The sequence below is a fragment of the Oryza glaberrima genome, chromosome 3 (assembly GCF_000147395.1).
Source record: "Oryza glaberrima chromosome 3, OglaRS2, whole genome shotgun sequence".
Taxonomy (NCBI): Eukaryota; Viridiplantae; Streptophyta; class Magnoliopsida; order Poales; family Poaceae; genus Oryza; species Oryza glaberrima.
Genome location: NC_068328.1, coordinates 1531178 through 1544137, shown reverse-complemented (window position 1 = coordinate 1544137; position 12960 = coordinate 1531178). Strand labels below are relative to the sequence as shown.

The 12960-nt window shown below is 39.5% G+C and overlaps 2 protein-coding genes and 1 non-coding gene across 4 annotated transcripts; 2 read left to right on the top strand and 1 right to left on the bottom strand.

Annotated features, from left to right (window-relative positions):
* Positions 1-2739: 2739 nt before the first annotated feature.
* Positions 2740-10413, top strand: LOC127767986 (K(+) efflux antiporter 5). Of its 2 annotated transcripts, none has more exons than XM_052293484.1 (20): positions 2740-3190; positions 3449-3492; positions 4449-4513; positions 4609-4693; positions 4783-4844; positions 4934-5009; positions 5093-5167; positions 5574-5645; positions 5759-5842; positions 5950-6018; positions 6245-6322; positions 6918-7006; positions 7130-7226; positions 7875-7928; positions 8483-8578; positions 8839-9027; positions 9123-9200; positions 9320-9364; positions 9448-9543; positions 9833-10413. In XM_052293484.1, exons 1-20 carry the CDS (start codon positions 2935-2937, stop codon positions 9884-9886), a joined length of 1764 nt encoding a protein of 587 aa, XP_052149444.1. In that variant the 5' UTR covers positions 2740-2934; the 3' UTR covers positions 9887-10413. The 2 variants fall into 2 exon arrangements, with proteins under 2 accessions (XP_052149444.1, XP_052149445.1); XM_052293485.1 differs by having other exon boundaries at positions 2741-3190; positions 9845-10413.
* Positions 10414-10866: 453 nt separating this feature from the next.
* TRNAN-GUU (transfer RNA asparagine (anticodon GUU)) lies at positions 10867-10940 on the top strand. Its single transcript has one exon. It is a non-coding gene; the product is annotated as a tRNA-Asn (tRNA).
* Positions 10941-11272: 332 nt separating this feature from the next.
* LOC127767797 (uncharacterized) lies at positions 11273-12938 on the bottom strand. The gene is made up of 2 exons (XM_052293242.1): positions 12279-12938; positions 11273-11884 (listed from the first exon to the last, which is right to left on the bottom strand). The coding sequence occupies exons 1-2, from the start codon at positions 12936-12938 to the stop codon at positions 11849-11851; spliced, it is 696 nt and encodes a 231-aa protein (XP_052149202.1). The 3' UTR covers positions 11273-11848.
* Positions 12939-12960: the final 22 nt, after the last annotated feature.

Below are 12960 nucleotides of genomic sequence, written 5' to 3'. Positions count from 1 at the left end.
TCGAAGGTTCCGGAATGCTGATCCCCTGAAGTAGACTCACCAACCGCTGTCAGCAGCGACGCATTGCCATGGTTTTCCAACCTGCCGTTCTCTCGGCCCAACAAACACGTTCGAGCCGAACTCACATGGGCCTCACATACCCCACGATCCCGTTCCGGCCCAATATTCGTAGGCCACGCATACACCACGATCCCGTTCCGGCCCAATACTGTGGTCCAGAGGGATGGGCCGTTCCGGCCCAATTAGTAAAGGCTGCGCGCGGCTGGGTATAATAATATGGATAAGTTCACTTTGGATCCCTCAATTTGGCCCTAATCGGAAGTGCTGGCTGCAGCAACTGCAGCCAGTCAGCCCCAATCCAAACGAAAGAGCGGCAGCTGTGAATGGCTTGCTGGCTGCAGCCAGCACAACCGATTAAGTCCTTTGTCGTCAAGTCTGAAATTCATCCTCAACCGCAATACCAGATATAGCGCGTCCCTCAGCTTCCAATACCAGGTACTAGTCTGAAATTCGCACTGGTTTTTAAAGTTGAGGGGCACGTCTGGTTTTGCGGTTTAGGGATAAATTTTAGACTCGGCAATCGAGGGATCTAAAGTGAACTTATTCCTAATAATATTGGGCTGGTGGCCTTACTGGGTGGGCCTGGTGGATTTTCACCCTAAGAAGCTGTCACTTCTAGTTGAGTGGGTGGACCAACGCCAACCTGCATTATCAACCAAGCTTTCATTCTGTTCACTCCTGATTTTCTTTTCTGACGACTCGAGCATTAGCTGAGCTTAAGCCTCTTCAGTCTACTACTCTAGTCTTAGGCGATTAAGTGGTTTGGAGAATGTTGGATGGATCTCAATATCTCATCATCATCACGACCCACTACGGTATTGCCGTCTGATTGCGAAATCCATCCTTTCAGCCGATTTACGCGTGAATGCTAGTATGCTAGTTTGGTGTTCTAGCAACACTGTCCGTTGTTTCTGCTCCATTGGTCTACTAGAAAATGACAGTGCGTCACATACAGACCAGTGATTCTGATTTATACAGACAGAACTGCCACGAGTATACTCGTCTGAGTGCGATCTCCCAAGTCCTAACCACCTAGGCCTCCAATAAGCCACCAGGATTACTAGTTGAGCTACAACTTTCAATGGGTCGCTGTTGCTCCGTGCTTGATAATTTTCTCCCAACTAACGCTAAACGACCACTCATTCAGATCGCTTGAGTCAGATACTGGTACTCAAATCCCACGATTTTGGAATCAATCGATCGTCCAGGAAAAAGACAGTCATAAATTACAACAAGATTTACTACCAATATATACTGCAGTATTCAGATCACAAGTGGATATAGGGGCCAGATATTTATCCATTATAAAGAAAATCAGATCACACATACACGATGCTACTGTATTATACAAAGATTTATAGTACAAGTAGAGACTCGCTCACATGATCAGGAGAGATTTGTTGAAAGTTCCCCTCCACAGACAAAGGTGCAGGTGAGTACGAGTAGTATATTTCAACAACTCTATACAACTGAAATTTGGAACCAGCTGTAATGTCTGATGGAATCAAAGCCCGAGGTTTCATCATTCCAAGACAGAAGCATACAAATGCTGTTAATGTTGACATTGTCTGTATGCAAGTATACTCCTTCCGTTAAAAAAAAACATAAACCATTGATTTCCGTGTCCAACATTTGACTGTCCGTCTTATATGAATTTTTTTTATAATTAGTATTTTTATTATTGTTAGATGATAAAACATGATTAATACTTTATGCATGACTTGTCTTTTTATTTTTTTCATAATTTTTTTAAATAAAACGGACGGTCAAATATTAAACACCGAAACCAGGATTTGTTTTTTTATGGAGGGAGTATGTGGCTGCAGACCTGAGACCAAACTGTACTTCACGAATGAAATCAAGAAAATGGTTTGACCGCAAGAAAGTAGTTAAGAAAATCGTGGGAAGCACACGTCCATGTAATTAGAGCAAGTTTAATAGTACAGTATACTACTAGTTCCAATTCATCTATAGCTAATCTAATAATCAATTCATACAATAGTTGTTTACAATACTACTAATATATGGTTCCACTTATCATACACACATTGCGTCTTACAGTCCATGCTGCAGCTGGCTACAGATATGTAGCCCGCTGTTCTTCTCTCTCATCTTTTATCTCATTAAAATATGTTTACAGAAGCTAATAGCCTTCTATTGTACCTGCTCTTATGCGTTAATACTCTACCAAAGCCACACGTATTAATGTATCAGTGCTTTAGATTTAATGCAGGGTAAGCTACCAGGGGTGATTTGCAGTTTTTTGCACACGGTATCAAGGCGATAACATCGTTCTTCCTGCGATACCACGTGAAACTATCCCCATTCAAAGATGAGTGTGTCATGTGGAATTTGCGTCGACGTGTTGTCTTGTCTGACATTTTCAACCGCATAGAAAATTCGCGGCGCACTGTTAGCACGTCCCGTTTCTGGCCAAGTCTGCAGAATTATTATTCATCTCGATGAACTACTCCTAAATCCAAGCAATTAAATATCTTTAGAAAACAACAACCTAAAAATTGAAAACCGCTCAATTCGGAACTCAAAAATCAAAATTCTGAGACACCCGTGCAAACTTTCTCGCTGATGATGCGTAGTACTTCGGCTGGAGCCACCGACTTGTGGGCCCCACTCCCGCGCCGCTGTAGTATAACCACCACAAGGCGCAGGGGGCCTTCGCCTCGCGTTCCCGTCTTCTCGTGCTCGGACGGCGACTCCGCCACCGCGCCAACCACACCAATCTTCCCGCGGAATCAAAATCCACCGACCCCGACGCGCCACCCGCGAATCTCTCCCCCTCCCGCCGCCGCCGCGGCCTCCTCCTCCGCCTCCTCCGCCTCGGCCGGTCGGTCGAGCCGCCGCCGGACCGATCCGATGGCCCCGGCGGCCGCGGGACGGGTACCCTTGTCTCGCCGGCGCTCCACCGCCGCGCTGCTCCTGGTGGCCCTCGCGCTCGTCCTCGGGGTGCAGCTCCGTTCCGCCGCGGCGAGGCCCGACAAGGAGATGCGGGAGAAGTTCTACGGGAAACTGGTCACCAACGGCTCGGGCAACGCCACCGGGGACGGCAGCATCGCCGAGATGTTCGGCCGCGTGCTCGACAAGGAGTTCTCCGATAGCGACACCCCCGAGGGTACGAGTCCTTGCCCTCCTAGTGCCTTCCTCCTAGATCTGCACTGGCTCACCGGAAAATTTGTTTGTTAGTCAACAGAGATGGTGGATGGTAGGAGAGATTTCAATTGGCTGGTCATGGGCTATTTCAGAATTGTTTATAGGTCATGCAATTTTGGGGGGTTTAACACTGTCTATTCTACATTACATTCTGCCCCATGGTTTGAACCTTAGGCGCTGCGCTTTGTTGGATAATGAATTGCTGTTCTTCCTTTTGCAGCACCAGACAAGAGTAGCTTCAACAACAGCATCTCAGATCATCAAGTAGGTGTGACTTTCCTCTTGTGTGTATGCTGTGTTTTGTATTCCAATTTTTTTGGAGAACCTGTGTTCCAACAGGGCAACAGGTGTCATTTGTAAGTTATATACTGCAAATCTAAATTCACTGCTGATGCTGACCGCTGGATAACCTATAGGCCTGTTGAAGTTGTTTTTTTGTAGAAGTGCATAATCGGTTAGAGAACCTCATGCGCTTCTAATGCATGATAATGTTATGGTGTTACTGATAAAAATGGAAATGATTAATTTTAGTGTGTAAACATAGAATAAGATTCTTGTAGGAAAGTCGAGAAATTTGTAGTCTCCTATGCCCTTACTCTAAAGTAAAGTACAATTCATTAGTCATTTAACTGAAGTTTTTCGGGAATATGCAAAAGCTTTAGGTGTCTCTGCATTATGAGAGGCAGCATAATATACAGAGTTAATGATCTAACTGCAAGCACAATAGATCACTTGAGTTAATACAACAGCAAGTTACCAGACAACCTCGCTACGCTACAGAGTTTGCGACCCAGAGTCATTTTACCAATATGGAAAGCCTATTTGAGAAAGGGAGTTCCATTATACTGTGAACTAAAAGCAAATGAAAGCTTCAATCAGAACTGATTTCCTCTTGCAAATACATCTGCATGTATATTAAATGGCCTTGCTGATAAACAAGTATTTAAGGTTGACTCCTTGCCAAGAGCCAAGATACACTTTTTGTTATTTTTTATGTGGGATCTCCTGTTATGTTAGTTTGGTATTTCTCTATGTGTTGTGTCAAGTTACTAAATCTCTTCCTCAAGTATACTCTTAATATGTACTCTTGACACCGTGAGGAAAGCTGCCTACTATGTTCCAATTTGCAAATGAACCCTATTCAAATTACATAGAATTTAATGTTGACTTATTAGTTTGTTTATGTCAAGGTATGTTGAGAAACATTTTTTTTGGTACAGGCTGTTCTGGAGACTGTAGCTGTCATTACACATGATAAAAAGAAGAATGATTCAGAGCAGGCAAAGTATGGCTGCGATATGAACAGAGCAAGCTGTTAACATTGCTCATTGTTGATCATCCTGCCATCCAAATCTAACTTCTGCTGTGGTTCTTTTGTAGTTCTTCAAAACCTTTTCAAATAGGTGACATGTTTGGAGGTCAGAATGAAAATTCTGATGACTTGGAAACTGTAATAGATAAGGAGGTGTGTTAAATGTAGATGTGCTTAATAACTAGGATACTTTGTTTACACGTTGTGATTGTTCTGGTTATCTTAACAATAGCTTTGTGCAGGATAATGTTTTTGTTATGTCAAATCGTAAAACAAAGTATCCGACACTTCAACTAGATTTAAGGTCAGTTTTCATTCATCCCTTAACATCTGCGTGCCATATGTAATGTGCTTCTGGCTCATAATCTATTGTATGCAAATTTGGAATTGCAGATTGATTAAAGATCTAGTAGTTATAATTGTTTCAGCTACTGCTGGTGGTATCATATTCTCTTGTTTGGGGCAGCCGGTGAGTGGATTTGAGATGCTTAATACTTTATTGCTAAAGATGTTCACCTCAGTAATCTGTAAGCATGATTTGTTATTTTCCAGGTTATTGTTGGCTATCTACTGGCCGGTTCTCTCGTTGGACCTGGAGGCTTGAACTTTATCAGTGAAATGGTTCAGGTAACATGACTAGTTGACAACTGTAGCTTACAGGCCACACTTCTATCTTCTTCTTCGTAGCCTATTTTCTCCATCTTCTGATCTTATTTCACTTTCTTCATGTAGTTCTGTTAAAGGCAATATCTTTTGTAAAACGTCTCGACCAAAAAAAAAAGTTAACAGGCACATTTGAAACACCATATTTTGTGCATACAAGGACCGTATTTTGTTAGCCTAAATGAAACACATTCCATACCTATTCCTGTGTTTATTTTACAATACATGACAGTATTGCTAAATATAGCATAGTCCATAATGGTAATGAACTAATGACAACACAAGAGTAATGCCATGTCAACCCTAAGCTGTGCTACTTGATAGAAGCTCTACATTTATCATGAATTTGAACTATTATGTTCAACTGCAGGTGGAGACTTTTGCGCAGTTCGGTGTGGTGTTTCTTCTATTCGCTCTTGGCCTTGAGTTTTCACTGACAAAGGTAATCGTGAATTCATTGCCATTATCTTTTATCTAATGTTTTCTCTTTTCTCAAATATGATTATGAAACTATATAATGTGTCAAAGGTTTACTGACTTGTCTTCCATCATCAGTTGAAAGCGGTTGGACCTGTCGCTGTAATTGGTGGTCTACTGCAGATTGTTCTGTTCATGTTCTTGTGTGGCCTAACTGCTGCGGTATTAATATTTATTTATTGTCCGTTGATTTTTTTCGTTGTGTTTGCTTCATCATATTCTCTCTTTTATTAGAAAATTACTTATCCACCTTATTGCAATTTTTCCAGTTGTGTGGTGCTAAACCATCGGAGGGAGTATTTGTTGGTGCTTTCTTGTCAATGTCATCTACTGCAGTGGTAATTAATCTGTTCAAGATGACTATCATTCAACATTCATACTTAGACAATTTACTACTACCTTTTGGGATGAATATGTGTTTGACCTGGAGATTGGAGATCGAAGGTGGTCGAATTGTTGGGATTAACACCATTAAATGATTAACTGTTTAGTGAATCGCATTGATATGTTATTAGCTATAATAATGGACACTGAAGATTTTTAATACTGGTGCAACACTCACAGGTTTCTAAGTTTCTAGTGGAGAAAGGTAGCACCAATGCGCTTCATGGTCAAGTTACAATTGGTACACTTATTCTTCAGGTTTGGATTCCATCCTGTTCTGTCATCCGTTTACACTTAAACACTCCTAGCTTTTAGTTAGTGAAAATGATATGTACTTGAAAAGAACTTTAGCAATTTTGTCAAAAGAATCATCTTAATCAGTACAGATCTTTAACGAGTAGCAAGCAAGTTAGGAGTTTCTGTTTCAAAACAGTTGAATATTTGTATATAATAGCTATATTTAGCCAGATTTTACCTGTTGATATCCTACATCTTATTTGGAAGAAAGCTGGTCTGTCGTAACTTAAGTGAGTTTGTGTTGGTAACTTGCTGTGTAATATGTAAAGATGGCATGTCTATTCTGTCTGGACACCTCACGAAGTCTCAAACTGCTGTTTGTTCTCACTCTTTTCAACAGAAAATATAATAAAATAAGATGCCAAGTACTTAGAACTTCCTGGGCAATTCTCATATATACTGCTCATGTGAACAAAGTGCTGATAATCAACAAATATGTACATTTGCCCTTATAATATTCTTCATGAATTTTAAATAGTCATTGCCCTTTTAATATTCTATATGGAATTTAAATAGTCAATTTTTGGAGGTCACATCCATGTTTCCTTTACTCCAGGACTGTGCCGTTGGACTATTATTTGCTCTCCTTCCAGTTCTGGGTGGTGCTAGTGGCATTTTTGGAGGCGTGATGTCAATGGCTAAACTGTATGGCTATTATCAGAATAGCTATGTTAAAATAAAATCTAAATTTCATTATCATATTGATGCATGCCTATGTTTTAGTGCCTGTTTGGTTCATCAGTAACCTCAAATATCTCTAATATGCAGGCTGCTTGTATTATCCGTATTTATAACTGTTGCATATATGATGACTTGGTCATTTGTTCCTCGATTCTTGAAACTGATGATTCAGCTATCATCGCAGGTTAGATGAATTAGCTTGTTACTTTTTGTTTCTGTTCCTGTTTTTGCATTCATATGTATAAATTCATGCTCATATTTCTTATGTACTTCACCTTTTATACATGTCAATGCATGAATAGTTCGTTCTCAGTATCATGTAAGTTGAAAAATAACATGGGTGTCCCACTGGCATGTGATCCCAAGCCCCTGACAGTTTCAGTCACTTTGGATTATTTTCAATCATTAATCTTTGCAGTGCTGCGGCTGAGCTAATGTTCAGTAGATGAGTACAGAGTTTTGAGCTCCATGATATTTCTGTTCATCATTTTTGTTTTGGATTTTGCTGTGTGTGATTGTGTTTGGATCCGTATGATCTGCCAGGATCCTCAGATCATGTCCAAGTGGTGTATTACTTTTTTGTGTGGTGTTTTGAGCTTTTATGGTGCTTGTTTTTTCCAAGTTGAATTTGAATGGGTGATTATCAATCCAGTCCTGCTTTCCTATGGTCCTATGTGTTGTGGCTGTAACTGGATTGACCGGCAATGCTTTAAGTTGGCTAGTTAATTATTTATGTTCGATCACATCATAATCAATACTTTTCTTTTGAATATGTTGCAGTTTGATTCTGTTGTTTTACGTCACTTGCTAATGTACCTTTTCAAATATGCAGACAAATGAACTCTATCAGTTGGCTTCTGTTGCTTTCTGCTTGCTGCTAGCCTGGGTAAGGTTATTCAACTTTATTGCCTAAAGCTCATTCTGACATCAGAATGACTTTGATCACTCTTATTTTAACAATAAATTGGTAAATATTTAAATATAACCATACAATTTTTATTCAGCAAAATCTTATAATTTAGAAGTTATTGATGGTCAAAGGTGGCAAGTAAATGGGAACAGAGGAAGCTACAGGACAAATGCAGTCAGTATCGAATGATTGCATGTGCGCTAGTGCGGGGATGTTCCCCCAAAATGTTAAGGATGGCTAGTGTTTTGTCATTATCAATAAATATTATTCTAACAATAATCCCAATGTTTGCCGAACAAGTACTTGATTATTATATTCACAAACTATTTAAAGGTGATACATGGATAGTCAAGGAGAGTTTCTGCCCATGCTACTGTACAATGTCTCTAACCTGAGGGATAAATGGTTGCATAGTGACTTTTTTTACTGTCAAACTAGTTGTATTACTATTAATTTCACTTCGATCAGCAATCTTACACATGCAACATCGTTTCTGTAGATAGAGTAATGTTATTTCTTTGTATTTCCAGTGTAGTGATTATCTTGGATTGAGTCTTGAACTAGGCTCATTTCTTGCTGGCGTTATGATCTCAACCACAGATTTTGCTCATCATACTTTGGAGCAGGTAATATGCCACTTACTGTTGACTTGATTCTTTTATGCAGGGATTTGACTTGGGTGTCAATGTTTTTCTTTTCCTGTTCTTTTTATTGATTTAAGAATAAACGGTTTAGACCAATTTGGATGGTCTGCATAACAGTTTGCTAATATTTGAACTTCTGGAAGTTTCTTCCCTAGTGTAATTTTGTTTTTGTAGCTAAATCAGTACATTTTGTTCTGATTGAACTCACTCTCTAACATGTAATTTCTTTGTTTTTATTCAAGGTGGAGCCAATTCGTAACTTATTTGCAGCACTCTTCCTTGCAAGCATCGGCATGCTCATACATGTCAAGTTCTTGTGGAATCATGTTGACATATTGCTTGCAGCTGTTATACTGGTTATAATAGTTAAGAGCGTAGTCGTAACAGTTGTGGTGAAAGCATTTGGATACAGCATCAGAACAGCTTTTGTTGTAAGTATCTCTTTCTTGATGGTTTTTTCATAAGTATTCTGCAATAAGCCAATAATGATATAAATTCTCACTCCTGGTTTTTCTTCTCTCACAAGGTTGGGCTATCATTAGCACAGATAGGAGAGTTTGCATTTGTGCTTCTTAGCCGTGCTTCGCATCTTCATCTTGTTGGGGTGAATAATTCTTTATTTGTTCATCGATTTTTTTTGAGACATACTTCATACTAAAGATTAGCCATTCTGGCTTCAATACATGCATGATGTAAAATTCTCGTTGAAATTTTGTTTTTCAGGGAAAAATGTATCTATTATTACTGGGAACAACTGCACTTAGCTTGGTAAATTCCTTTTACCTGATGATGGAGCTTAGTTGTTTAATACACACTAGAAATCATTTGTTTTGCTTTGCTTTTTCTGGCAGGTTACAACTCCTCTCATTTTCAAACTAATTCCTGTGGTAATGCACCTTGGTATTCTTATGCGCTGGTTCCCCTCGGAAAGCAGTATGCAGAATGAGGTATGCTTTCTTAGCTTCTTTGCTGATGGTTGCGGTTATAACTACTAGATATATTCTTTCATCACCAATTACTAAATGAATCAACATCCTTTTTCTGCAGAAATTAAATAAGCCACCTTGTTCTATCTTTGCTTGGAAGTAGATATTAGAAGTGTTCTTATTATTCATGAAAACCATGATATTGAAATGCTTTGTATATCCATGAGAAGATTTATATTTCAGTAGTAAAGCCAAATGCTCAATGACTGTCATTAGTATCTTTTTAATTCCATATCTGATCATATTTCAGCTACCTTTACAGGATAAAGCAACCATGCTTGAAGCCTACAACAGATCACTCTAACTTTACAAAGCCACAGACATTCATTCATTTGACTGACAATGATTTATTCGTGCATTAACTCTTTGCACATGCCGTGGAACATTGGACAGACAATTCCATCATTTCTTTTTGCGGCAATACGTCTACACAAGCGATGACTAAAGACACAGTTTGACAGGCCGGGGATCTGTTGGTATACCATTTAAGTTGAAAAATTGAGTTGTACATACTGTACATGTTGTCAGCGTAGCATATTCTTTAGACTGTAAGGCCCCAAGCCTTGGTTTTGTATCATCCCTGCCAACTCAACCTAGGAGTTAGGTAGGATTTTTGGTGTAATGCTATCAGATATACCGAGAGAACCGATATGTGCTGATTCCCCATCAGAAGACCATGGGAAAGCTCTATGTTAGTATATATTGCCCATTTGTCCTATGTATGAGCTGCCAGGTGACTTGTTCTGTTCTTGTCGTATGGATAAACATTTTGTCACAACATTCTCTTGTCCTAGTATGAGCTACCATTGGAAAGTAGCAGCATTTTATTCTCCCGTGAAGGTTAATTCTCTTCTCCTGCCTTTTTGTGTGGTGAACAATATTTTTCTGGAGAAAACAGCTTGTCAGAATCGTCTTGTAGCGCTGGGCTTTTTTGGTGTATCCGCATGATTGCGATGATAGGTCCCTGGACAAGTATTTTTGCTGAAACTTTCGGTGCGTCTGTCCAGTGGGTAATGGTTGTGCTGGCTCGTAGTCGGAGCAGTAGAAAACTAGAAATCCTAAACAAGTTGGTGCAATTATTAAAGGAGAAGCTCTGACCAAGCTAGCTGGAGCTGAAGAGCTGGAGAAGATCTGGCCCGAGGTGCTGACATTTGACGCTTTGTGGCGAATCTTGTTTCAGTGGTTGCGGGACGCACATGCTCACGTGGTCGGCCTTAGAGTTCAATTTTCACTATTCGAACTGCATGGTAGACATAGAAAGCTTTTGTTCCACACAGTGCAAAAGCTGGAATAGCTCAGTTGGCCAGAGCGTATGGCTGTTAACCATAAGGTCGGAGGTTCGAGCCCTCCTTCTAGCGATTTTTTTTAATCTCATCACAAAAAATGTAACTCAATTGTTTTTTTTACTCTTTCAAAAAATGTAATTCAAATGTATCACAAAAAAAATTTCAATATATTTTTTAATGTCATCACAAAAAATGTAACTCAAATGTTTTTTTTACTCTTTCAGTATTTTTTTAATCTCATCTTTGCAATATCTTTTTCACTCTCATAATAAAAAACTTTTTTACTCTCATTATAAAAACTGTAATTCAAATGTTTTTTACTCTTTCAGTAAATTTTTTAAACTCATATTTGCAATATTTTTTTCTCTCATCATCAAAAATGTAATTTCCTTTTAATTTTTTTAATCTCATCTTTGCAATATCATTTTTACTCTCATCATAAAAAACTTTTTTTACTCTCATCATAAAAACTGTAATTCTAATGTTTTTTACTCTTTCAGTAAATTTTTTAAACTCATCTTTGCAATATTTTTCTCTCTTGTCATCAAACATGTAATTTCCTTTTCTTTTTTTTTTTACACTTTCACTTTCAGCAAAAGTGTAATACTCTCAGGAAAAATGCAATTTCCAATATTATTATGTTCTTTAGCAAAAATGTATTTGTTCTTTTGCGAGCCTAAGCTCATCAGCAGACCAGAATAATCGTTTCAGTTGCTTGTATAAGAGCTTGCCAATTCCACTTCCAGTGCTTTCCTCCGAATTACAAGACTGATAAAAAGTTGAAAATTTAGTGGTTCTCTTAGAACACAAAAAGAAAATAGCTTCACAAGTTTAGCTACATGGCAGTACAAACAACACCGAAACCGCTAGGCTTTTACACTTGGAACAAGCCACGCCTTGCTGAACTTGCTCAATTATTATGGGATCTCACATGCACACAGTACAGTTCGTCCATGTGCCGCAACCATGGTGCCTTGCAGCTAAGAACACACAATTAAAAACTTCTTGATGAGTTCCTGAAACAGCAAAGCAAGAGGAGGGACAAAGTACAGTTAATTAAAACGGGAGCAGTTGTGGTGTCTGCATCACATGCCGCTTGCACGTTATAAAAAATTCCTGAGTGCCAATCAGGTGAAGCATCCGTGGGATTCCTCAACGGTAAATGTAGATGCAATGGGTCACATTCTCGTAAGGATAGGAGTTATATTTTCAATATGCTGCAGTGATATGATTTTTTTAGTGTTCTAAATCGTAATGCAAAAAAAACTTTAAGTTGTCAAGAAGAATAGAGATACCATGCTTGCAAATTGAGAATTGCGATGTTCATTCTGATTTCTGAACGAAAAATGTTTGGTATGAATATTTGCAGATGCAAAAAACAAAATTCAATGAAAATTTTGGAGGCGTTACCGTTGATGAGAGGGAGAGGTTCTTCTTCTTGACATCAACTGGCATCCCTTGCCCGCAGCACAATTTGCGGCTAAGCATCATAAGCTCCTCCAGTGTAAATGTGCTCTTGGGAGGACTCCACGGATTCTTCAGCTGATCATCGTCATTAGCAACCTCCCAGCTTTTCTCTGATGGTGCCCGTGGAAACTGAAAATCTAGCGCTGAAGTGTCTCCACTTGAGTTGCTGTAAGCTTCTGTTTCTGAAAATGAATACCATGTGCCATGGCGACTGGAACCACCTGCGCATTCTGCAGTTCCAGATGCTTCCTTGCTGTCTGGAAATCCAAATGCTTCCAGATCAAACCCTAGAGAATATTCTTCCTCACTTTCAGCCAAGAAAGGGTTTAGCGAGGAAGGAGATACAGAAAAATCAGCATGATCAAACAGCGGATGAAAAGGAGATGCATCTTGGAGAGGCTTCCCGGGCTTTTCTTCCCACTGGAAGGGCACGCTGACGACAAGCTTCGCCGGAGATGGGCATGAGATGGCTGATGGCACTGGATTGGAAATGGCCCAGTCCTTTTTTGGCGCTCCAGGCTTCACCTCCCAGAGAAATGGGACTGAAATCTGCTGCTTGACGCGCTCCCTTGGATTGAATTCAGGCAGTTCAAGCTCATCCATTTTGGATGTGTGGTTTTACTGG

Excerpts from the sequence above, each read along its gene's own strand:
- LOC127767797 (XM_052293242.1), bottom strand. The coding sequence starts at position 12,938 with ATGGATGAGCTTGAACTGCCTGAATTCAATCCAAGGGAGCGCGTCAAG. Across the intron at positions 11,885-12,278 it reads ACCTCTCCCTCTCATCAACG|GAACTCATCAAGAAGTTTTT; the intron begins GTAACGCCTCCA and ends TTGCTGTTTCAG.
- LOC127767986 (XM_052293484.1), top strand. The coding sequence starts at position 2,935 with ATGGCCCCGGCGGCCGCGGGACGGGTACCCTTGTCTCGCCGGCGCTCC. Across the intron at positions 9,028-9,122 it reads GCATCAGAACAGCTTTTGTT|GTTGGGCTATCATTAGCACA; the intron begins GTAAGTATCTCT and ends TTCTCTCACAAG. Across the intron at positions 9,544-9,832 it reads AAAGCAGTATGCAGAATGAG|CTACCTTTACAGGATAAAGC; the intron begins GTATGCTTTCTT and ends ATCATATTTCAG.